The 26,392-nt window shown below is 45.2% G+C and overlaps 1 protein-coding gene across 13 annotated transcripts in view; it reads right to left on the bottom strand.

The window, feature by feature from the left end:
- The window catches only part of SH3PXD2A (SH3 and PX domains 2A), a 387,168-nt gene that overhangs the window by 97,410 nt on the left and 263,366 nt on the right, over positions 1-26,392 (bottom strand). For 7 of the 13 annotated variants that reach the window (XM_065552549.1, XM_065552558.1, XM_065552550.1 and 4 more), the window contains one exon: positions 7,134-7,265. In XM_065552549.1, the coding sequence (XP_065408621.1) occupies positions 7,134-7,265 (132 nt within the window). Of the gene's footprint in view, positions 1-7,133; positions 7,266-7,544; positions 7,789-8,009; positions 8,229-19,854; positions 19,900-26,392 lie in introns of those variants that run through there. The other 6 variants (XM_042855199.2, XM_065552551.1, XM_065552548.1 and 3 more) reach the window with 4 other exon arrangements.

Here is a 26,392-nt window from a genome sequence, read left to right as displayed (position 1 = left end):
ATCCAGCGCTGCACCCAATTTACTTCAACAAAACAGGTTACTTCTCTACATAAATTGAAGAAACATTTTGGCTCTTTGCTTACTGTTCTCCAGTACTGTATTACACTGCAAGCTTGAAGACAGATGATGTTTGCTAGCGTCTACAGAGCACTATCGGGTGCACGGCCCAACTTGTGTTAGTTGCATGGTTTCCCTGGTCTGTCTAGTCCTCACCCATTTCCTTCTCCTCCGTTTTGAAGATGTAAGGTTGGGGTGAAAACAAGAGTACAGGACACAGAATTTTAGGGATGCTAACTGTAGCAAGTTATGAGGCCGGATCGGCAAGAGGAGTGCAAGAACGTACAGCCCACCAAAAGAGGGAGGCTGTTCCAGGAGCAAAGGAGAATGTGAAAGTGACAGGTATCTTCCCTGGTAAAGGCAGGACCTTTGGATACAAGATCTACAGATCAGCGGAAGCCCAGGCACAAACAGTGATTATGAACAGGAGGGGGTGGAGCCTTGCCTGACTGTTCCTTGCTTCATATTCTATTCCTAGGGGCCAATCTGCCCTGTGCACAGATCATGGAATCACAGAAAATTAGGGTTGGAAGAGACCTCAGGAGATCTAGTCTAGCCCCCACAGATGGGATGCACTGTGCCCAGGAGCGGTGCCAGGATTTTTGCCACCCTAGACGGCAGTGCTCCTCCTCAGAGCATTTGGCGGTGGCAGTCCTTCCGTTCTGCATCTTCGGGGCGCTTCGGCAGCGGGTCACGGAGTGAGTGAAGGGCCTGCCGCCGAAGCGCCTCGAAGACGCGGCAGGACCCCCGCCGCTGAATTGCTGCAGAGGATGGCAAAATCCTGCCCCCCAAATCCTGCCACCCTAGGCGATTGCCTAGTGGAAGCGCCGGCCCTGACTGTGCCACATAGACAGGAATAAGTAAGACCAAAAAAACGCCAACACACACATACACACACACACCCCTAAGACTATTCTAGACAGCAGTATGTGGTTTGTGGAGAAGGGAGAACAGGGAGGCAGAAGGTCTCAGTCGGGGAGGCAAAGTTTTGGTGGAGGCAGGCTCTGTTTAGTCTTAAATGGACCCCTCCTTTATCTTTGTATAGTTTTCCTAATTAAGCCTGCATCCATCAAGAAGCACAAGTGAACCTGCGCAATGATAAAGTAGAGCATATTCCCAGGTATACATAAAATCCATTAACATTGTAGGGGACAACCATTAAGTCTTGGAATTCCTAGATTAGAAAGCCATTTGGAACAGACATTTACTGAGATAAAAACTTAACACACTCCAAAACGTAACTTCATATTGCCACAAGGTAACCTCAGCAAGCTACAAGAAAAGGGCAATTTCCCTTGCCAAAAAACTCCCTTGGGTCCCGATAAAATTACACTAGCCATAATACGTTTATTTTACATATCGTGTGTAATATAATATTGGAAATAAGTCTGCAGTTATGTAATTGCAAAGGAAACAGCTATGGGCTTGTTCAGGCCAGCTGAAAATGCCATCCCATGTTTCTACCACCACAAAAGTAAATCCCAATGGATTATGTATAAAGAGCCCTCAATCCCACCCCTCTGATCAGGAGAGAAGAGGAGGAAGAGCAGTATGAAAGGCGGTTGATAGTACAGTTATACTTAACGGTCTGTCAGGGTTTCCATTACAAATAGCATTGCCACAATTTATAACTTGACCATTTCAAGCCACATCCAAACAAAACTTGGCAAGAATGAAGTCAGCACAAGTCCAATTTCCCCCCCTCCTTCCTTTCTTTAAACAAAAGTTCTACATCTACTGATTCGGTCATTTGTACTGTGAAGACTGGCAAACAGCAGAAAATTTGCTGCACGGGTTTTTTGGAGTAGTTAATTTAAACATCACACAGACAAAAAAAAAATATGCAGCCTATCACAGAGCTCAATTTTGAACAACAACATTCTGCAGGAAGATTTTTACGAACATGCAGACTCAAAACATTTAACAGATGCAATCATGAGATGGAAGAGACAGTGCCTAAAGCTGTAGCTCCAGTTGAGATTATTTTGAATGTAAAGTGCTGTAATTTTCTTTATGCACCTATGGTGAATGATAAAAAGGAAATAACTGCACATAGCAAGGGGAGACTATACCCCAAATATACACATGGGGTAGGATAGCTTCCATTACACAGAAACCCAGAGGTCAGAGGAAGGTCTCAAGACAGATTTTTTGTGAACCCCGGGTGGGCATTTACTTTAAGTACCCCAATGTCCATAAAAGTGGACACTGACAACTGCAGTGACACTCAGCATGAAGTGACCCACAGGCTTGATGCAACATGGCTGGAAGGGTCTCAAAATGCGTCTCGTTGACCTTGCATCAACAGCGTGAAAGGGGTTTTCAGGTTTACGACCTGGACATTTCTTGAACTTGCACTGGGCACAGCAATGAAGACGTTCTCTTACCAGACACGATATTTTACTATGGTTGATAAAAAGAAAAAATTAAATATTAGGTATGGGCCCTAACCAAAATTATGGGTGTGGATGTGCCTCAACTTTGGGAAAGTTAAATTGCAAAAAGTTTGGATTCAAATTCCATCACTTGTCTATGGAAAAAACGTTGCTTTGAATGTTGTCTTTGACTAGTTAAGTGCAACACATGATTACTCAGAGTGACGGTAGCCTTCCAATGGCCCTCAACTCTGCTCAGGTACCAAAGTAGTTTAGCATACACTATCCAGCACTGATCATTTGATGCGCTGAGTACGTTCAAGGCCCATTAGTTCCAATAATAACGGAGGGCACTCAGCAAAACTTACAGAATCTCACAGGTTTAGGCCCAGAGTTCTCATCCTTGATTGTTACCTTGTGGCGTGAAAGTTATAGTATTCTCAGATCACAAGAGAAAGCTTTCTAAGGGCAGAGTGGTTATCAAGGTCTACTACGCAGACGCATTGAAACGTTAGATGTCAAATCCCAATGGCCAAGAGATTGTAATTAGAACTCATTAAGGTTGCCACTTTCTGTTTTCAGTTCACCTGATGGTTGCAAAGTATTGCTAACCTCGCCAGAACGGTACAAATAATACAGAATGTGGTAGCCCTAATTCAGGCTCTAGAACAGTGGTCTCCAACCTTTTTATGCCCAAGATCACTTTTTGAATTTAAGGGCAACCAAGGCTCTACCCCACCCCTTCCCCAAGGCCACACCCCTTCCAAGGCCCTGCCCACCTCTCTCAGTTGCTTGCTCTCCCCCACCCTCACCCGACTGGGGAAGGGGTTTGGGAGGAGGTGTGGGCTCTGGGCTGAGGGGTTCACAGCGTGGGAAGGGGGTTGGGGTGCAGGAGGGAGGTTCGGGGTGCTGGCTCTAGGAGGGATTTAGGTGTGGTCTCCCGCTGGGCAGCACTTCGCTTCGCTGCACCACCAACCAAGGTAAGGCAGGCTCCCTGGCAGTTCCCCCAAGGGACCAATGTGCCCCCGCCCCGGGGGGGGGGGGGGAAATGTGGCTCTGTGCACTGTCCCTCTCTGCAGGCACTGGCTCCAAAGCTTTCATTGGCCACAGTTCGCCGTAGCTGGCCAATGGGAGCTTTGGGGGCAGTGCTCGCAGAGAGGGGCAGTGTGCAGAGCCACGTCTCCTTCCCCCCACCCCCCAGGGATAGCGGGGACACGCTGGCCACTTCCAGGAGCGGCGTGGGGCTGCGGCAGGCAGGGAGCCTGCCTTAGCAGCAGGCAGCCCCGCTGCGCCACCAGAGATTACAATCGACTGGGAGAGTCCCCGCAATCGATGGATTGGTGACCGCTGGCTGAAGCTCAGCCCAAGAGAAAATGGACAACACCATATATAAAAAGCTCTACTTCAGAACATCGGCATGCAACATACAGACCCATTCAGCTAACAGAGCTGCCGTGGGCTTTTTACTAGGGGAACAAATGGTTCGTTTTACAAAGCTGCTCTCTCTCTCTCGGAAGGGGAAAAGCCATGCAACACTTGATATTTCTGGGTGGTATCAACACACTTATTGGGACTATTTTGATTACTGTGATTTAAAGAAAAAAAAAATCTAACTACCTATGCGTTTCATAGCCAGCTTTCCTAAAGCACCACTAAACCAGAGCCAGACGTGTACTGTATGGGATTTTACAAACTACATTAACAGTCTTTCGTCAAAGGCAGTAGGAAAGCAGTAAGGATGTCTAATGAACAAGATGCTCAGTCCGATAAAAGTTTGAACCACACAGTTAACCACTATCCAAACTGTTTGCGCATGTGGGTTGTTCAAAAACGAACATCACTTCAAGTTACATTCAGACTGGCTTACTAGGTTTTCACCTGGACCAGAGGGAGAGAAGTGAACCTACCTCATGCAATCAGGGTCTGAATGAATCCAATTTGATTCTCTTTTCCACACATTTACCAAAGGCACACACCTATGGATTGCACCTTTTTAAAAAAAAAGTTCAAGAATCCAATTTTCTTTGGGTTTGTGTAATCACACTGTCCTGAAGAAAAGAATCCATATACCAACTAGTGATGGACAAGAGATTTTCGTTTGGATTTGACTTGAGTTTATCTATCAGCCACAACTCACCAGAATGTCGGTGGGGGGGGGGGGGGGGGGGAGGAGGAGAAGAGAAGAGGAGGTTGTTTTGAGTTTGAAAGAAGTCTCTCCATTTATTTTGTTGGCTGCTTTTCTTTTTTGTGCAACTTCTCAGCTTTGTATTTTCAGCCAACTCCGAAAACACAAGCTTCCCTGGAAAAAGCCATTCCTGTGGTATTTCCAACCTGGCCCAAGCCAGGAATTGCTGAAAAGTTTGAGATGAATTCTGTTCTTGGGAAAGCTGCAGCCCAATTTCTCAGCCAGGGATTTAGTCGAACATCCAGACCTAATGATGCTTGCCCACCACTAATCATCAACTACCTCTGTTCTTCAGGAGAGCGACTATAAAACTACTCCCGTGTTTCTCCGTCTTTTTAGGTTAGTGACCGAGGACCCCTTTATTCAAAGTCAAAACTCTTTACATCCTCCTTACTCATACTATAAAAGTAAAAGTCAAAAATGTATCGACACTAAGCCGCTAAAAGTTGTGTGTGGGTTTTGAGACATTGACATGGAATACTTGACCATGAAGAGTAAGAGTGTGCAGGGAATAGGGGAGAAGGATTTTCCTTGCTTTAGATTTTTTTTCTTCCCTAAATTACGAAGTGTTCAGCTCCTGGCGAACCCCTCCCTGCCCAATTGGCTTTCATAACCCTCATGGGGGTAACGACCCATCGGACTAGTCTGTTGGACTTTACAGATGATTCTTTAAGAAGGGACTTTAACCCTATTCCCTCTGATTTTACTTCAGTGAGTAAATGGAGCAGGATATGGCTCTAAAAAGGCACCTTTTCATAGGAGTTGCTTTTCTGACCATACAATCTCACTTAACACTGACATTCCATCTTAGCAACAGCCATGATCTTTAATACCATATGAACTGAGTTTCCTCGGCACAACAGGGAAGGCTGAATTGGAATTCCCTTGTTTTTCTTGCTTGAAACCAGACACCCTTGAATTGCTGAACAGTCCAAATCTCCTCGGTGGTTATTTTTGGAATCCAAAATAGAGGAGAATGGATCATGAAGGTGAAGGAGAGCTGCCACAATAAGGGGTCTACATACTGCCCTTAGGATACACATGGGTAACTCCCATCACCACTGGCTGGGAGCTAGTGCATTGGATAATTAACAGAACCCCTATCTTAACACAATCAGCATAGTGGCTATTTTATGGCATTTTCCCCTCCTTCACCGATAATCACCTCTTAATAAGTAGATATGTGCTCCTTATTAGTGCCGCCTTATTAGTTTTGCAAAAACACATAGTATTGTATACCCAAAAGACCATATGGCTTCACTAGCAAGCGTTTGCATATTTTCCAAACACACACTACACCTTTAACACCGCTCTAGTCACCTGGCAGGCTAACAGTTCCTCGAGTGCATCGCTTGTACACAGACTCAGATTATCAGCTTTCCGTAAAATTGTGGAACTGCTGCCCAGTGAAAATATTAGCGTTTGGGACGTACAGAACTCACTCCAAACCAATCCGGAGTCGACTTTGAAAGGGTGGATGTTTGACACAGATCAGGACAGCTCTCGGTTAAAGCCCAATCCTCAGAAAAGCGGAGCATCCACAATTCCCACTATAATCAATGGGAGTTGCTGGTGTTCATCTCTGAAGATTAGGACCTTGGTCTGTGAACATACCTAGAAGTCTGCAATGGCTCCTCTGGGTAAGACACGAGAAAATAGGTCTTTGAACCCAAGATCTTAGGCAACCGTTTTGTTTTGGATGTGTGAGGAGGGGCCAGGGGAGAGGGGGCATGTGCAGAAGCAAGCAAATGGGCATGAGGCTACATTTAGCCAACAGTTAACCTTTTCAGCGCTACACACGTACACAGGCTTCTGAAGCATTTCATTAGACGGTCTGAAAAACAGACTTCCAGGAGGCAAAGCCACTGCTCCTCAACCTTTGACCAAATCACTTGCCAAAATTTCATTTTCCGAATGGTAACTGGTTATTCTAGGAGCAGCATAAGAAGGGAATTTTAAGCCTACATTGCTAGCAGGGAGGCTCCCATTCTTTGCCTGAAAAAGGCCACACCAATACTTTTGCGAGTAGCAATTTTAAAGTTTTATTGAATCTACGTAGTCTCTCATCCCTTTTACGTTTTGGGCCAACAGTTGAGCTGTCAAGCCAAGTCTTCATCCCAGAGTAAGTTTTAACAGCCGTGTATAAATCCCCCCAAAACAGTTGTTAGTAATGGAAATGCTGACAAACCCTTTAAAAAAAAAAAAAAAAAAGTGACAGCAGGGTAACGTATTATTCTAAGAAGTATGTGCACAAGCTGTGGAACCTTCTCTCCTCCCGCCTTAGTTTTCTGTTAATGTACGTTGGCTAATTAACAAACAAGCTTACGAGACATTCTTACAGCAGAAGGCAACATTTTGGCCCCCAGCCCAAACCAACAGGGGGAAACTTCAACATCCTCAGCCAGACAGTACCAGATGGAGCTAATGTATAGTTACATGAAATGATGAGAGAACGAAGGAAGGGAATGAACAACCAAACTATTAGAAGAAAAAAAAGATAGGTACAAGTGTCTCACCGCTTTCGTTTTTCTCTATTACGTCCACGACTTCCCCAGCCTGAAGGCTGATCTCCGAGTTCTCCTGTTTCTCATAGCTGGACACCACCACATATTGCTCCAGGATCATGGGTTCAGAACTAGCATCAGCACCTGGGGAAGGGAAAAAGCAAGCTGTAAGCCAGCTTCCAGCCATGGCTCCTCGAGAGCGACCTCCGTCCATCCAATTCATGATAGGCCAATTTGTCACCGCCGTCAAGCCAATCAGAACAAAACCTTGGCTCGCAGCATATCCCCAAAAGGCTGGCCATATAGAAACAGCTTCCTCTGGCCCACAACCCAGCAGCACAGAGGAACATTAGAGAGGAAGAAAAAAAAAGTTTTAAGCATAGTGAATTAATCAAAGTTTCATGACGGATTCTGAAAATAAACCTCTTCCCAACATGGTTGCCACAATCCTTGTCCCCATTCAGATAGAAAAACCCCGGGTAGAAGCAGCATAAATCCACAGCAGAGCGATTCCCCCCCAGGAAACAAAAAGAAAAAATAAACAGTTCTCCCCTCGGAGGCTCAGCTCCTTCTCCACTCTTGAAGGCTTGAGCTGCAAGTCAAGAGGGGGCTGCGGATGCCAATCATATTCATGTGCACTGCAGCCCTTAAATAGAAAACACATGAGCAGGACTGAGTAAGGGAAGGGGTGGAGGAAGGGAGAGAGCGAGGGGAGGGCAAAGAGAGAGACTGTTTACTTGAAACAGAAGAAAGTTACAGAGCCAGATTCTTATTAACACAGCCACCCCCCTCCCCACCAGCCTTTTCCAAGCATTTTGCACAGTCGTGCAAAAAAACAAAAAACCCACAACAACCCTCCAATTATAAGAGATGCAGAACTCCACATACTGCCTTGTACGAGATGAACAGCGGAAATCTTTACACAGTCTGATTCTCTCTCCCTTCCAATGTTTGTTTATTTTTTAAAGACGTTTGCAAGCTAGCATGAAATGCTTTAAATTATTTCATCTTCTCCATGCTGGACTTTTCAACCATCAGGAGATATTGCTTCCCTATTCCTGCACACTCCCTGCCCCCCACCTCCAAACACACCAGCATCCCTCTGATTGGTTTCTTTTGGTTTTCCGAATAATGCAAATCATATGTTTTCAAGCCAAGCTACAAGACAGGAGAGTTCCACCGCCAGGGATGGAGGGAGAGCTCTCTGCCATGTAGCGAGCTGCAGGAGACGCAAGACTCTCCTTAATACATCACTCAACTGCAACATCGACAAAGTGCACAGGGCCACGCCACCGCCGAACAGACAGACACAGAAAGGCTCTGCGCGCGCGCGCACACACACACACACAGAGCAGAGAGAAAGGCTATGAAGGCATTTTTTAAGCCAACTGTTCCCGTTTTAGTTTAAAAAACGGGAGAGAAGGATACTATCCTTTTGATGTAGATCTCCTTCTAAACAAAGCATCAAGGATCACCTTGTTTAGAGACACTAGACCAGGGATTCTCAAACTTCATTGCACCACGACCCCCTTCTGACAACAAAAATTACTACATGACCCAGGGGGTCAGGGCGGAAAAGAGGACAAAGCCAAAGGGCTTCAGCCACAGGTTGGGGGCCTGTAACCTGACCCCCAGTACCCAGGGCGGAAGCCCTCTGTCTTCGGCTTCAGCCCTGGGTAGTGGGGCTCTAGCTTCCGCTTTGTTCCCAGCAAGTCTAATGCCAGCCCTGGAGACTCCTTAAAATGGGGTCGCGACCCACTTTGGGGTCTTGCCCCACAGTTTGAGAACTGCTGCACTAGCCATATGAAACATTTGACACAGCTGCAATAGATTGGAGTCCTAATGGATTAAGCACTCTATGTAGCGGAGATTCCTGGTGTAAACTAGAGAAACAAGACAGGCAAAAGGTGAGGTGGGAAAGCAAGGCAAAAGAACTCTCCCATGGTCATACAATGGGTCAGTGGCAGGATCGAGATAGAATCCGGGACCTCGAGTCCCAGTTCAATGCCCTATCCACCAAACCAGGTAATCAATGGAATACTTAAATTATTTAAATCATTACAACCAGGAGGATCACGATCAGCATGGTTCTTACAGTGCCTGCACATCCATCTTTGTTTAGTATGTAAATTGATTCTACAGACAAAGTTAGGCCTAAAAATTTCCCTTTCCTTTCTTCTGGCAGGTACCTAGTGCCTCATTCAAATGCCATTAGTCCAGGCTTTTCCTGAAACACAATACTGATTGAGTCTCTTTGGCCCAGGTTTAAGAGGTTCAGAATAAAATTCCTTAAGTGTGTCCAGCTAAACTACTCACACAGAGTCCTGGAGCAATTTTTCAGTATATTTTTTAAAAGATTTCATTTCTTGCCAGTGAATTTTCTGCTCACAAAAGCAATGAGTGGAGTATCATCAAGAACAGGATGATTGACTCCTGATGTGCCTATCAATATGTAGGGCAAAAAGCTGCGTGATCATAGGGGACTTCAATTTGAAAGACATGCAACACGAGACCTCCAGTGTAAGTATTAACACATCTTTGGAATGTCTAAATATTAGATAGGACACTTTTTTTTTTTTTAAAGTTAGGAAAAGTGTTGCAGCCAACATGGGGGAATTCTATACTAGACCTGTCTTGACAGATCTAGAGGAACTGATCAGAGAACTAAAAGTTAACGGTAACGTAGGTATAAGTGATCAGATTTATAAATTTGCAGTCATGATCAGAACAGAACAGAGTTCAGACCAGTGATAGATAGATTTATTTTACACACACACACACACACACACACACACACACACACACAGCTTTAAAAGGGGCATTGTCACAAAACTGAAAGCCGTTAAGAGTCAAATCATCTGGAAAGAAGAATTTAATCAGAAAAATGTGAATGATAATTGGGAATTATTTAACACTTTACTAGATGCTCAGACAACCACAATCCCACATTTGAGGAAGAAGACGGTGACCCTACTGGTTTAAAAAAAAATAAAAAATAAAAAAAAAACCACCCACCCACCCCTGGTTTAGAAGGGAAGTAAAGGCAGCTATAAAAATATATATAACTAATGGGGGGGGGGGGAAGGGAAGTTAATAGTAATGAATATAAATCAGAAGTTAGGAAGCCGGAGCCCTGGGAGGAGGGCAGAGTGCCCGGCCAGCGCACCGGGGGGGGGGAGGGCGGCGAGCCCGACCGTGGCCCCGCTCTCCCTGGAGCCGGAGCGCCGCACCGCGCCGCCCCCCTCCAGGTGCCGCCCCAAGCACAAGCTTGGTGGGCTGGTGCCTGGAGCCGGCCCTGCTTACAATCTAGTCAATATCAGAAACTTGGTAGCCTCTAATATCTGAGAGGCTACTGCAGGACTGTGCTTTGGTAGGAAAGTTACAAGAAAAGTAGAAAAAAAAAAAAGTACAATATTTACTCAAGCTACACCATATTTACTTCAAAACAAGTAGTTCTGTTTAAGTAAGTTTAGTGCAGATAAAAGCCTGGGACACAGAAGTAATCAAACTTACAGATCACAGAGCATCAATACATGCTTCCCCACACCATGACTCCCTAAAAGGCCTATATACAGTCAGGGCGGGACTGATTTTGCCATCAGTCAGGCTACCTCACATGAGTAAAAGCCATCAGATCACAAGGCACAACTGTTAACCGAGAAAATATGAGTTCTCTAACCAGAATCGCAAGTCACCACTGATGCAACATTTATACATGCACCTACATGTGCAAATTAGGAGTAATTTTGAGGGCGCAATCTGCGAGGGAAAGTAGTGATTTGATCAGACAGGGGTAGTATTTTTACAGTTCTTGGTGTCAGCCATAGGACGACAATAGTGGATTTTTCCGGACAGTGACTTCCTTTAGATCATGGACAGCACAGCTCTGTACAGGAGCGACTTTTCTTTCTTAAAGTATTTTGGCAAATTTAACAAACAATAGAAATTACCAGTTCTGGGGGAGGTAGGGATGGACAGGGAGTCAGATAAAAGCAGAGACCCACGTCCAGTTTGTATTTCTCCAGACCGGGAATGTTTAGTTAAAAACAAAAGTCCAACACAATCTCGGGTCCAGTGGCAGGAATGGTAGCCATTATGACAACCATCCCTGCTGGATACAAACACAACAGGGCTGCTCCAGGTTATGATGTACATTGGCAAACACCCACATATTATTCACTGACATTTTAGCCAGAAGACAGATGCCAGAGGAGGCGCTTTGCCAACTGAATTGAAAGAAGTGTCACTTCATGAAGCAGCACTTAGAGGCCTCTTCCTTAACTCCAGATACAGAAGTCAGATCTGGCTACAACAGTTAAGCCTTGGATATGCAACACCTGGACTTCCTCCAATCACAGGTTTGAAACCTGGTAGTTCATCCTTCTAAGGTAGATACCATAAGCCAAGCCCTAAGTAGTTTTCATGTGGATCCATCTTAGGGCTTGTGCACACAGTCCTGGCACAGAGCGCTAGTGGGGTATGATTTGTAAAGAATTCTAACATGTGGTGCCCTAACTTGCCTGCTAAAAAGATACCCAATTCACAATGCTTTACAAATCACACCCTCTGGTGCACTTTGCTGCACTGTGCAGACAAGCCCTTAGTTAATACAGCGATTGACGCAATACAAGAAGTTGATAAAAAGAGGAGACTTAAAACAGGCCTGTTTTTTTTTTTTTTAAGTGCTATGGGACCTCTAACGAGGGTGATGGATCCCACATCTCTATGTCCTTGGACAAAAGTTTCCTCCTCCCTCTACTGTTGTGTAGAGAATCAGCTGCTGCCCTCCAACCCAGAAGTGGATGCATTTCAAGACATGTTTCATTTACATCCAGCCTGCAGAGGGCCAAGTGGGTTCAACTTTTTGACTTCAACGGGAGAGAAGAATAAAAAAAAAAAAAAAAAAAAAAAAAAAAAAAAGTACTCCGCACCTTGCAGGCCTGGGCCCATTGGTTGTACTCTGGGACTCCTCCACAAGAGGCTAAGAAATATTTCCCTCAGTAACATTTACAAGGGGGAGCTAAAGAGGCGAGGCAGCCCGTTCCCAGAACCAGAGCCGGAGATGCTTTCTCGGTAGTAAAAGCCACAGCCAGCTTACATGCCTTCTTCCTGGATGTCAAAAGACCCAATGGTTCCCTCCCCAGATGCCAAAGCCCCGGATACTCCCCACCCCATAACAGCTTCTACCGAGCAGTTGTGCATAGTCTGTGCAAAAAACTGTAGCACGCTGAAAATTTAAGATCTGAGGGAGTGTAAAATGATTTGAAACCAACAGCAAAATAAGTAACTTAGTGCATTCTCTGTGCAATTTATTAGACTGGACCGGCAATGGTGTATAATTCCAGCGTCCCGGCGCACAGGTTTAGATCTGGACTTGCCACACAGGCCCTAGCGCCTCATATGAGAATTACAGGTTGACTGTCCAACCATTCAGTTGGAATTCTTCACCTCTGTAGCCCCAGTTAATCTAGTTTGTCAAATGCAGAACACCACTGCTAAATCACGAACAACTGGCAAGCAGGGGGAAAGAAACTCAATCTGCTTGATGAACCAAGACATTGTTTCCACCTTCACAAACTCCTTTGATCCCAGCCTGCAGGGCCCCCCAATAGCAGGATGCATATTTCAGAACAGCAGTGCGGAGTTTGCTTGCCTGTGAGGTTATTTTCATCTGGTGTCCGTTCCTGGTTAAAGTTCTGAGGATGCCTGTTCTCTCCATAGGGCTCAGCTTTACAATCCATCCTGGGATACTGAGGTGAGGGTCGGGTGAAGTCACCCTCCAGGGACTGGGTAATCGTCTCAGAGTGTGTCTGTACCACTCTTTCAAACAGATGGCTGGCTGCTAAACGACATATCCCCAACCTGTCCCCCAGCCCAAGCAGGAGAGCTTAGTTACCTCTGCAGCTCTCAGCGACAGAGAGGCCTACTACTGACCTCAAGTCTCCTAGAGAACAATGCAGGCCAGTAGTACCAAGCCACTTCTTCCTCTGCTGTGGTGCAATAGCCAACATACTATGGTCTGCAATGGCCAATCATTTAAGCCATCAACAGGACACAAGTTGTCTGGATATGGAAATGCGAGAACCCTGATCTTTGCCAAAAGTATTTTGCTATCGGGCCTATAAAATGTGTCAGCTCTTTTAATCCATACCACGCATGGTTTTCATAATGCCCTTTTATGATCATCACGTACCCAGTGTTTACAGATTCCAACTATAAGAATGAATATAAAACTGAGCAGTAAAATCTTTCAAGAGAAGCCAAACAGAAATGGTCAGTGAGCACTCTCTAAACAGGATTTTTACTGGAAGTAGCTGGTAGTGTTGCTATTTTAGGGGTCTCTCTGGCCCTACTGGATACAACTGTCATTTAATCCAGGTGTTCTCAACCTTTTCCCTTTTCTGAGGCCTCCCCTAACATGCTATAAAAACTCCACAGCCCACCTGTGTCACAACTGTTTTTCTGCATATAAAAGCCAGCGTTAGGGGGTAGTAAGCAGGACAATTGCCTGGGCCCCCACACCACAGGAGCCCCCACGAAACTACATTGCTCCGGCTTTGGTTTCAGCCCCGGGTGGAGGTGCTCAGGGCCCCAGGCTTCAGCCCCATGCAGTGGGGATTCTGCTTTCTGCCTTAGTCCCCAGCAAATCTAACACTGGCCCTGCTTGGCAGACCCTCTGAAACCTGCTTGTGGACCACCGATTTACCCCATGCACATTTTCTGCAAGGTATCTGGCAGTATATACAATGGGTGCCATTAAAATGTCCCTAGTTTCCACATGAAGAGTTGGATCTTGGTGCTTACCCATACTGAGCAAGCAGTAACTTTGGTGTCTCATATCCAGCATCGTGGCGACTTAATAAACTTGGAACTTTTTTTTTTTTTTTTTTTTTTTTTTTTAAATAAAGGTAACCCCTTCAGCGTCTTTGGAAATGGTTGCAGGAGGAGGCACACACACTAGAGAAACAGGAACTGGGTTGTCATAGGGGTTTCTTTAATTATTCCTCAGAGTGTGTGTATATATTATATTAGATATGGGGGGGGGGGGGTTCAGACATACATTCTGCCAGCTATTTTGAAATAAATTACCAAATAATTGAAACTGGTATGATTATGTAGTGTTACTTTGGCAAATAAAATTTGCCCGGTTTTAGAAATTCTGCACACAATATTTTAATTTTTTGGTGCAGAATGCCCTCGGGAGTCATTCGCATGTCAGGATTACCACCAAGCCATTGTTGGAAGTTGTACACCCCCCCATCACAGAAGGGGCACGGTCTAGAAAGACAACTGAGTAGATAACAAGTTTGATGTTGGGTTTTTTCTTCCTGGCATAGTTATATGGGCCACACAAAACGTTCATTTCTTTCACAGGTGTTCTCCTAGAAGGCCCCACCATGTACACTGCCCCCATCAGAATATAGGGCTTGTTTACCCAGGCAATGGCATAACGGAATAATTATTCCACTATGGTTATGGCAGTCAATTTTCTCAAGTAGACAAGCTCTCTAGGTTTTTATACCTAATAGGAGATAAGCGATGAAAGTGGAAAAAGAATCTAACCAAAGCCAGGGAAGGAGACATTTAAAAGAAAGCATAACACTTTACAGCGGTTGGAACTAAGTAAGACAGGACAGACCATCTCCAGCAATAAAAACTAACAGTACCTTCATCTCACAGCTTTGGAGTCTGGGACCCGAGCTACGGCAGCAATATTTTGATCAGCAAAGCCAGATAATGGGATTAGTGATTCTATACCGAACAGAGCCATTTGCTGTGATGTTCTGGTAGGAGACTGGAAGTTGTCTGGTACGGGCATGTGGAGAGAGGGGAGGAGAGGTAAAAGTTTAGGATACCGCATACTGCGGCGCAGTGTGGAAAGAGCTCTGTAACTACAGGGAGTATTAAACACTTTTCCTAATTTTAGATTTTAATAAAAAAAGTTACCCAATATTAAAAACAAATTCTTAGTAAAATGGGTCCTGAGCCATAAAGTTTAGGGCCAGATCAACAGTTCAGGATCCTTATTAGAGAGAGCGTTTTGGATTTGGGCCTGGGCCCCTTTTCAATTGTTTAGTAACAAAACAACAACCTTCTCCAATTGCTTAATTGGTTCCATCTATCAAGCAAATTATTTATAGAACATTATTTCTGGGGCATCTTTTGTGATCTCAGCCAAACAATTGAATATAGACGGAGATATTTTTGATTCCTAGAAGATAGATTCAGAATACAGGTGACTTTACCCCACCACTGCAATATACGAATGGCAGAGACACCGGAAGCGAAAGCGTTGCACATAAGCACAGGGTTTGGACTCATCTGTTCGCGTCTAACTCTTAAAAAGAGAGAGATACAGCCAGCGCAACTTGAACGGAAAACCTGATGGATTCGACTAATGAATGTAGAACATACAGTCTCAACGTAAAGCTTCCAACATGACTTCCTGAATCGTTTTAACTGCCAGTCCCCCCGTGATAAATAAGCCATCTCACACACGCACACACTCCCCTGCCCCAATCAAAAAGCACGACAGTGTGCACACAGAGGGCTGCATAGTGAAGTTTAGAACAAAGAGACTATAGCCACAGACGGCAGTGCCACCTCACCCTACTCTCCCATATCTAACACCTCGCCTAGGAACAGTGTCCACTCTGGATACTGGTGCCGCAATCTGGTAGAGTTACTACAGCAGAGCTGTGTCCTCTCCCACTGTGGAGCAGCTGCAGGGATACCAAGCCAAATGCTGCATGTGCCGCTGGGGAGTCTCCTCTAACCTGTTCTTGAGGGCTATACCTAGCCCCCAGCATATGGGACGTGCAGAACGGATATCTGGTCATTTTTAGAAGTTCTGCAAAAGTGACAAATCAGGATATTTCTTCAAAAATTTAGGACAGGCAGCCCTAAGGCAGGTGGTGAGAAGAACAGTGCACGGAGGCGAAGGAGAGAGCATATGGTGTAGCTATGCAGAGCTAGCCAGGTTCAACCCTGGGGTAGCTTCATTAAAGTCAGTGAAGTTACACAAGGATTGAACTTGGCCTCGTTGCCATCTGCACCGATTTCTTCCTCAAACAAACACTCAGTTTCTTTCCTTTCCTCCTTTATGCTTTCTGCAGCATTTTCCAATAAAGTCTTTACAGGAATGAAAAAAAAATTTAAATATTGCCCTTTGCCAAGATTAGCTTGTTAGTTTTGGGACTTTATTTTTATCTGCTGGTTTCTAAGACAGAGCCAAGAAAAATTAGAGGTGGGGGTGGGGGGTGAAGGGGAAAAAGGGCTAGATTTGCCTTCCCCCCACCCGTTCTTGGAAAGTTGGCTCACACTTTATGGAGTCCAAATGACTAGGTTACAGGTAGAAAAAGTTAAGAAAACTTTCCTTAAGTATTTTGCACACAGATGTGCTAAACCACTTGGACGTCATTCAAGCAGCTGCCAGACAGGGTCTCCCACCAGTTTAAAATCACCTAAGTACTTTGGCATTTGCCCTAATTCTGCTTGCTGCAGCAATGTGTTCATATTGGATTCCTTAGAGCAGTGTTTTCTGAAGTGGGGAAAATGGAAGACCTATAGTTAAAAGCCATCTTAGAAAAGCAGCGGGCGGGGTATAAGGGAAGGAAGGGTTACAATTAGTTTCTTGCTCCTGAATGGAGGCTTATCTTTCAAAGGTGGGAAATGTTGCTTTCAAGTACAAGGTCTGATTGGGGGTAGGTGGGCTGGTGTCAGACACACACAACTCCCAGTGACTCCACAGGAGCAAAGAGTGCTCAGCACCTTTCAGGATGTGTCTCATAGTCGGCATCCAACTGAAAAGAAATGCTTGGTTTCCAGAGTTCAATCTGGATCCGGTGTCCCAAAAGGAATGGAATACATTTCAGGGTGGAGAGTACTCTAGCATTTCAATGCCAGGGTCTTGACTACAAAGAGCAGAGGGTTAGAAAGCATCAGGGATGTAAGAGATACATGGTGCATGGGCAGAGGAAGCACATGCAATGTATTGCAGAGTGAGCTGCCGTACCAGGCAATGTAGTGAATCACTCACATCTGCTCCCTAGTAGGCCCAAATTCATAAAACCACACCCACCTCCTTCCCTTTTCGGTCAGCCCAGAAGACCTGGCATCTAGTTTACTGCTTTGAAGGTAGCTACATAGAATGTTCGGTAGGGTTTTATCCAGTCTAGCTTTAAACTATACCAACCTAAGGGGTTTCCACCACCTCCTTCATCTCATTCTCACTGGGTACACCTACATGGAGAGACAACTGCCGCAGCTGGCCTGGGTCAGCTGAATCAGGCTCGTGGTGCTAAAACTTGCTGTCTAGACGGTAGAGGCGTGGGTTGGAGCCTGAGCTCTGGGACCCTCTACTAGCTCAAGCCAGCTGACCCAGGCCAACCACAGGTTTATTCCTGGGTAGACATGTCCGTGGAGTCTTGTTTTCTCACTCCCATTTTCCCCATGTAGCTCTTCTAAAAGTTTACTCTTAATTTCATTCTGTTGTTCCTAGTTAGACACCTTCCATCAGCATACATGTACTAGGGGCAGGGGTGCAAGGTGGTGGGTACAAGTGGCTACATGTAACTTACCCAGATTAGTCAATCCCTGGGTGAGCATAGGAGTTAATTTGCCTCAATTTGGGATTCTATGGGGGCCAAAAGCAAGTGCAGTCCACACTGAAGTCAGTTGCAGCTTAACTGAAGAGACAACTCCACTCCTGCAATAACTCCCCCAGGTCTTAAGCGGGGGGGGGGGGGGGGAGGGGGGGGGGGAGGGAAAAAGAGTCCTTTCTGAGCATGGCTGGGGCAAACACCAAACAAACAATTAAGCTTTTATACAGAGTAAGTGGCAAAGTCCCTAACATAATTTTGCAGATTAGAAGACTGTGTACGCGCGCGTGTGTGCGCAATCTAGATCAATGAATGCAAGATCTACATGAGAAGTGCTGCAGAGAACCTCTCCAAGAAAAAAGTTCTCATCTGTGGAATAAAGCCTCTTATAAAAATTACTTTTACTGACCTCAGTGAGACAAACTTCTAGCTGCTCCACAGACACATGGTATGAAACCCTAGGTTGGAGGAATAAAAATGTATTGTTTTTGGCCAAGGCTTGGAGTTTTTTTGAAAAAGTTGATGGAAGACGACCAACCGTTTTGTGAAGAATTATTTAATTCATTATAAATATTAAAGGAGCAGAGGTTTTTTGAGGAGAGAATTCATATTTAAGAATGTAAAACATTCTAATGCAAGGACCAGTTATGAACAATGAAAACCATCAGTGTTAGCATTATTTTAATAGAGTCATACCCATTGTGCTGAAGTCCATCCATGCAGGGTTGAGACCTGCTCCATTTGCCCCTTAGATAATACATGCTAGAATGAATCAATCTTTGCTGTGTCTTCTCTAGTATTCCCCTGTGATTCTTGCCCTTTTCCTTTTGTTTGTGGAGGCAAAAGAGCATTGCTTCTGGGAATCTACACCAATGCAAGCATTTGCCTGGTCTATGGAAACTAACGACTGGTAGAGGATTGCGTTAGATGCTTAGACCTTCTCTCACTAATGAGAAACTCTGCTTTTCATTTTAGCCACATAAGGCACTTCCTCCCAGCCTTTGACCTTATTAGAAAGTGCAAAGTGTCCTCCTCACTTGAGAATTATGCAGCAAAGGAGTTTGAGAGTTGCATATTCTTCTGTATTAGAAAATACCTACATTAAACACATCTTTCACTTGCTGCAGAGGAGTAGGAGAGCATTTCCATATAGAACACACTTCACAATGGAAGGCGGCCTGCTTTGAGCTCCATCCACCTGTACTGTCCCTTTCTCCTGAACCTGTCTGTCTAACCACATTCCCAGTTATAGCTTCTAACTCTGCTTCTGCAAGCCCATTCCCCATGTTAGTTATCTGCTACATGAAGACATTTCTCATGAACTCCGTTACAGTGTGGTCTAGCTGTTTGACCAGGGGAGCGAGTAACAGTTAACCCCCACAAAATTCCCAAGCCAAGACGAACAGGCACTTTGTGGGGTTTTTCCATCCATTTGCACAGCGGTCTCCCATGAACATTATGGTTTCAAAGTGTGATGCCACCCAACCACCCAGTGGACTTCCCCAGAGTTAGGGACATTGGATTCAGATATAAACATTCCCAGAGTTGAGATTCAGGTCTAGTACAGTTTCACAGGGTATTCTGCGAAGTCTACTGTGCTCTTGGTCTTGCAGCGTGTAGTGCACAATAACCATTTCACAGCACCAATACAATTGGGATGGTGCAGCTTAAAGGGGGGTGGGGGAAAGAAGGGGAAGAGAATTTCTGAGTGCCCCCAACCCCCAATGCACTTCGTTGACTTCACCTCTTCCTTCCCCAGTGCTAGTCACATGAGTGCACTAGAGTCAGACTCCCATCCCCTGGCAGTGACAATATCACCTTTAAGGGTTAGAGCGCATAATGAGCCACCTTTTCTTTTTATGACTATTCTTTTTGGAGGTCTATATATTTGAGAAGTTGATATACAGGTAGGTTGTAAAGCCTAGGAACTTAGAAGGTTAGACCATAGTAAGATGGCCTCCCTCCACTTCACACACAAAAAGCCCGAAAATACATGGTCTGAACTAAGCACTGATTTTAAAATGGTATTTTCTTGCAGTGGCATGCTGAATGCTAACAAAGAGTTAACCAAAAATACACCCCCCGCCCCCCCCCCCCCACACACACACACACATACACACACAATGTAGTACCTTTAACATCCTTCCTTGGAGTCTCAGAGAAACTGGACATCCAAACTTCAAAGTCCAAGAAGAGGGCAGCAGTAAAATAAAAAGAGTAATTAGAAAAACAAGCAAGCAGTTTCATAGCTCTGAAGAAGAAGAAGAGTTAAAATAGCTTTGAAAAAGAAAGGTTAAAAACAGTCTGAGAAGAGAAGCTGATGGTGATTAAGCAATTATCAGAGTCACAGCAATTCATAGGTTTAGGCGAATTACTGAAATTTAGAAAGTTTCACATCTGACCAGTATGAACACATGACTAGATCCACACAAGTCAAAAAAAGATTCACATGCAAACTTTCCCGTTCATTCCAAATATTGAGATCCAGGCATAATGACACTGTGGGAAACCCCAGTTGAGTTACATGGAGTGTAAGTCAGGGAACGTCTTGACCCATTAGGTCTCAGTCCTCCTGCAAAGAAAGGTAACTCATGGTCCATGGAAAGAGTTTAAACAGCCTAAAGAAAGATGCATTTCAAGCAGGCATTGAACAAAAGCATCAAGCATTAGTGAGTGAATTGACAGTAAAAGCTCAGTAAATAGGCAAAAAGATTGTCTGGCAACAAGGTCAGATTTATGCCCTATTCAGAGGGAAGAAATATTGGGTTTTAGGATGCTGGAAGCAGTCAGTCTTTTTCAAATATGCTTTTTTGGGTTGAGGACATTGGAAGTTTATTTTTAAAATCAGCAGATCTACTCCTTGACCAGACATTTGTTTAAGCCAGTTTGAGTGTAGACACTGACAGCCAGAATTAGCATCTCAGACAGAAACACTGCCCCCATTGGAGGTAGGCAGGAAGAGCAGATAGCTTTGAGAAAAATTTCTTGATATAATGAACCAAATTCATACATGATTTCTTAAAATAAGATCTTGCAAGCGACTTAACATGACTTATAATAGTTCCAGAATGCCACACACCAAAGTAATGTGGAATTCCTTGTGTTATATTCTGGCACACGATGTAATGCTAAGAACTGTTTTGCTGCTATGAGACTGATGGAGCCAAGACACCACTTGAAGGAGACAAAAGCCAATACACATTAGGGGATTTATTTGTGACTGGTTGTTATTTGGAGTCACAGGATAATAATGTTCTTTGAACAGGCCTTTGGTCCCTAGTCTGTGCTGGCAATTCACCAGTTACACAATGCAAAGCGGAAGAAGTCCCTTTCAGTGGGTTCTCCAACTGAAAATATAAAGTCAAAAACATTGCCTAATTAATACATTGCTTTTCCATAGCACTAAGGAGCTCTAAAGTTCAGAATGCCCACTGAGGTAGGTAGATTAGCCTCACGGGGTGGAGAAAGACACTAGAGTATAGAGCAGTTTATGGAAATTGCTAGGATCAACAGGTTTTCAGCAGAGGCCCATTGACTCTGGAACTCACTTTCCCATTTGACCCAACAGAACAAGAGTCTACCCTTCACAGCAGCTTGTGATGCCTTTAGAGACCATAAGACTCCATAGCTGGGTCACTGGAGGGAGATTCTGGATTTGCCATGGATTCTTTGAGTGGCCGTGGACAAGCCATGTTGCTGCTCAGTGCCTCAGTTTCCCCCATTTATAAAATGGAAGTAACAATACTTCCCAACTCAAAGTGCTTTAAGATCGACAAATGAGAGGTGCTATTGAGTAACAACTAAATACCAGCGGCATATTCAAGCTTTTGCCTGTGGATGGTGATGTGTGGGTGAGAGAGAGAGATGGAGAGTCTTAATTACTAGTTTGTACATATACATCCAGCGACGTTAAGATGCCTAGATACATAATAACTTATTACCATATGCAGATTACTCTGGATAGACAGACAGAGGTGACAGAATTCTAAGTAAAGCAACAAAATTATTTCATCCAAAGAGAGGCAGGGGAGGGCAGAAGAGAAGGGGAATTTCAAACAAAGTTTGCACTGAGCCAAGCTGACACTGGAAACTAAAACAGCTGAAGATGAAAAATATTTGGAATAAGGAAACGTCGATCATGTTCTTGCAGTTATACTGGAGCTACGTGCTCCAGCAGAGTGAACTTAATGGGAGCCACTTGGTGGCTCTGATACATGAGCACCACCAGTTCAGAAGTAACTGTTGGTACTTAACCCAGCTTTTCATGCAGTTGGGTAGCACCTTGTGCTTATTTGATGTAGTCTCTTTTCAGACTAAAGCAACTTTTCTCTCTTGGCTCCAGCAGCTGATCCAAGACTGAAGACAAGAGAGAATTTAAGGAGTAGTTGGATTTCTTGGATTCCCACGCATAAAAAAGTTTAAAAAAAGGATGAGCTCTGTCATGCAAGAGAAGCGCTGGATAGCAGTTAGAAATAAATGAGAGCGCTGCTGAAGAAGACAACTAGCATATTTCAGCTGCTCCGGCACAACACATCTGCTTAACATTAAACTGCCTTCTTGGGGATTTTTTCTTTTTTTTTTTTTTAATTCCAAGACGCTGAAGGCTCTAATTGCTCCCAGCTTCTAAACCTCCCCCAACAAATAACAAAAATACCCAAGACCGCAGTGATGCATGCAGCCTCACAAGGAGAGTGTTTGGGGGGAGGAGGGCAGAGGCTGGAAAGTTCTGCAACTGTGCCAGCAAAACAAAAGCCATAACAAACAGCCCAGGGTTTCCCTTTAGGGCAGAGTTTTACTGGAATTCTGCACCGGGCTTGGTGTCAATTTCAAATGAGACTGGTAATGGTAAATGAACAACCCCCTAACTTCCTTCCCTCTGCTTCCCCTCCATTACGTTGCTGAAAAGCCAGTTAGGCACCAATGACTTAGAGAACCATCATTTGGAAGCGAAGTTAAAGTTGCCTACTAATGCAAGCCACTCCTAATATATTTGGGGCCTGATCCTGTTCTCATCCAGTTCCTTGGGATTTTTACTGCAATTTCAAATGGGGTCAGGCCTTTAAAAAATAAAAAATAACGGAGATGGTTTCCTTAAGAACAAAGCAATGGAGCAGAGTGGCTTGTGAGTAGCATTAGGAAAGGCTCCCCTTCAGTTCAGGGATGAATTTCACAGAACCAGCAGTGAAACAGGAGAGGCACGTCTCTGCTGGAAACAGCTGCTGACCCCCAGTCCGATTCAAATTGCTGCCTTGGTCTACAGACAGGTCAGCTCTGCCTTCTCAGGTGGAGACTGTAAAAGGAGTGGGGGGGAGGAGAGAGAAGATACTTTATAAGATTTAATTAAACTAGTTGCCATGGCAGATTGAAAGACAGAAGCAGATTTTATTGCGAGTTCACCAAGAAGCCTTCTTGATGCCTTTAAGACAGGCTTTTCTGGTGTTCCTCCGACTGGTGGTGGTGATGGAGAAGTGGGCTGTGACTCCTGGGTTGTGACACCAAGCTTACAATACACCTCTACCTTGATAGAACGCTGTCCCCGGGAGCCAAAAAAATATATCTTACCGCGTTATAGGTGAAACCGCGTTATATCGAACTTGATTTGATCTGCCAGAGCAAGCAGCCCCGCCCCCCTAGAGCGCCGCTTTACCGCGTTCTCTCCAAATTTGTGTTATGTCGGGTGGGGTTATATCGAGGTAGAGGTGTATACAGCCCCACCTTTCTCATTTCAATAGAGCTAGTCTGTTAGCTCGGTCTTGCCAGGTGTAGTCAAAGAAATGAATGCTACATTCACATGGCTTTTTGCAAAAGCCAGAGAATATCTGAAGCATTAGAGAGGGGCCTAATTGCAGGGCTTAGAGACAGACCTGATCGTTCCCATCATTGCTTGTTCCTGTTTGTATTGCAGTAGCATCTAGGAGCCCTAGTTGTGGACCAGGGACATGTTGCACTAGCAACTAGGCGCTGTCCAGATAGATTTAAAAAGAGAGACAAGCCATCCCCCAAAGACCTTACAACCTAATCTGGAGACTTCTCCCTTGTTTGGCACACAGTGGAAGGCAAAGGATTTTGCTTGCTCTGGAGGAAACATAAGGCCACCATTAGACGACCCAGCGCTCCTGGAGGGAGTCTCCCATCTCATGCATGATCTTTCAGCTGAACTACAAAGAATGCCAATTCAAAGGAAGATGGTGCAACGTCTGGTCTCCCTTTCCCGGAACAAAGCTGAGGTTGAGAGCATCTCACACAGCAAGGTCTCTTTGAAGCAGCACCTAAAATCTCCAAAGAGGAGCCCCAACCAATCATCTGTTGCTGGATGGATAGCAGCCATGTCAGACAACCATCGGCAGGGATAAAAGATGAGGAAGACAGGAGTAATCTCAGGGTGCATTTTGAGAGTCAATCCACCGAAGTACTACACAGAAAGCAACAGGTGGAATAAGGAAACTCATTTGCACTCCTTTTCCTGCTCATCATTAGCTGTTCCAGGGTTTCTTTGTTGTTACTGCTGCTGCTGCTGCCAGCATGAACAGCAGTTCTCAATGTGCAGCATACCATCACTAGAATTTTCCTGTACTGCATTTCAACAAGAGTCCGATTGCCAGAGATCTTCACATTAAAGGGGCTATTGTCCTTTTGACACTGGAGCCGAAAAGGTAAATCCCCTACATGTCACTGGAGGTTAAAGACCTCTGCACATGCAAAATTAATAGACTAGAAGTGCCCATCATTAAGCCCTGCCCCCCAAAAACACCAGCAGGGAATATTAGGGGCAACTTGCCATTGGCAAGTTGCACACCCAAAGCCAGGCAGGGGAAGAACGAACATGAGTATCCCCCGTTGAGTAAGTACGTACAAGCACACTTAAGGGCAAGTGCTGGCATTTGAAAATGGAGAGGGGCCAAGCTCTCCACCAGTTCCTAGCAAATGGTGTGTTCTAAGGGGGCCTAAACCTGCTCCCCATTGAAATCAGGGATGAGAAATTACTGGACTTCAGATCAATAATAGATGATCAGACCATGGGGCAACAATATCCCAGCTGCAAGTACATCCATTCATTCCAATACCACGTACATTCCCAGCATCCCTCCTACACACACCCCCATCATTGTTAGTTTGTGGAAATATGTTGATAAGCCAAAAAATGACTCAAAAACCGCCCTGCAGAATAAGGTTGTACACAGGCCATGAATGTTATGCACCACTTGAGCCAGGGAAGCTTCACTGGTGGTCTAGCAGCTGGCAAGGATCCTTAATAGGCCGGCAACTGATCCAGACCTGGCCACTCCTTCAGCTTGGTCACCTCTTTTTACAATAGAGAAGTGTGTTATCAGATACCACTAGAGGAACAAAAGAAGTCAGCAAGAACTGACCAAAGCTATTAAGATGGACTAAATTTTCAGGAAACTATTACATTAGACACTCACAGCAGGGAGAAAAGAAAAATCAAGGTCAGGAGAGAACTGTTAAGAATCTGAACTTCGTAGCTCAGGCCCATTTCTACTCAGGTTGGACTTGGTATACCCACTTTCCGTTATAACGTCTAACCTCAAGGCCAGCTTCACCCTGGTGTCCATATTTTCAGCAATTGTTTGTCTCAAAGCTGATCATGAAGTGTTATAGAAGCCCTGTTACATGGGCACTAAGGCGGACTCTTGCAGGGACTGAAACCCAGGTCTATATAATGTCAAGACAGGGGGACTAAGGACAAGCAACAACAACAAAAGATTTAATCGGATTTTGAATCTACTTGAACACTATGGGTTTGGGAGTTTTACTAGGGTTACCATTTGTCCGGATTCCCCCGGACATGTCCGGCTTTTTGAGCTAAAAATAGCGTCCGGGGGGAATTTGTAAATGTCCAGACTCCTCCCCCCCCCGCCCATGCAGAGCGCGCGCGGCTAACAGGGCAGCCGGCCGGATGGTGTCACTTACATGGGGCTCCGACAGCCAGAGAGAGCACGTCCTCCGCCTCCCCTGCAGCAGAGCTCACTCCCTCCCTCCCTCCATTCGCAGATCGCCTCCGGCGGTTCGCACCGACAGTCTGGCGCTCCTCCCCTGCTCCTCCTCCCCTGCCAGCCAGCCTGCCGGGACGAACGGCTCACAGAGACGTTAAGCGAAGGCCAACAAGAAGGGGGCCAGGGGGTCGGAGAAGGGGCAGGGAGGTTTTGGAGGGAGCAGTCAAGAGACTGGGGGGGGGGGGGTTCCGGGAGGGCTTTCTGGGGGGTGTGTGGATAAGGTTTTGGGCAGTCAGGGTACAGGTAGGGGGTGGGGTTCTGGAGGGCAGTTAGGAGCAGGGGTCCCAGGAGGGGGTAGTCAGGGGACAAGGAACGGGGGGGAGGGTTGGGGGCTCTGAGGGGGGCGGAAAGTGGGAGGGGCAGGGACGGGGCTAGGGCAGGACGGGGGCGGGGCTCCTCCCATCCTCTTTTTTGCTTGCTGAAATATGGTAACCCTAGTTTTACTCTTAGTCAAGTGTCATTAGGGTTGTACTCTACTTGAGAGATGGCGGGGGAAGGCAGGAGAAAAGCTAGGAATGTAGGGGTTTAAAACCAAAAAACACACCATGTTGACCAAACTAATTACACCATTTATATCACATTAACCAATGAGATCTCATTTTTTTGAGCAGAGATCTACACCAGACAAGTTTTCTACCATCTTTGTTCAGTGTTT

The sequence above is a fragment of the Chrysemys picta genome, chromosome 7 (genome assembly GCF_011386835.1).
Source record: "Chrysemys picta bellii isolate R12L10 chromosome 7, ASM1138683v2, whole genome shotgun sequence".
NCBI lineage: Eukaryota > Metazoa > Chordata > Testudines > Emydidae > Chrysemys > Chrysemys picta.
This window is presented reverse-complemented; position numbering and strand designations above follow the sequence as displayed.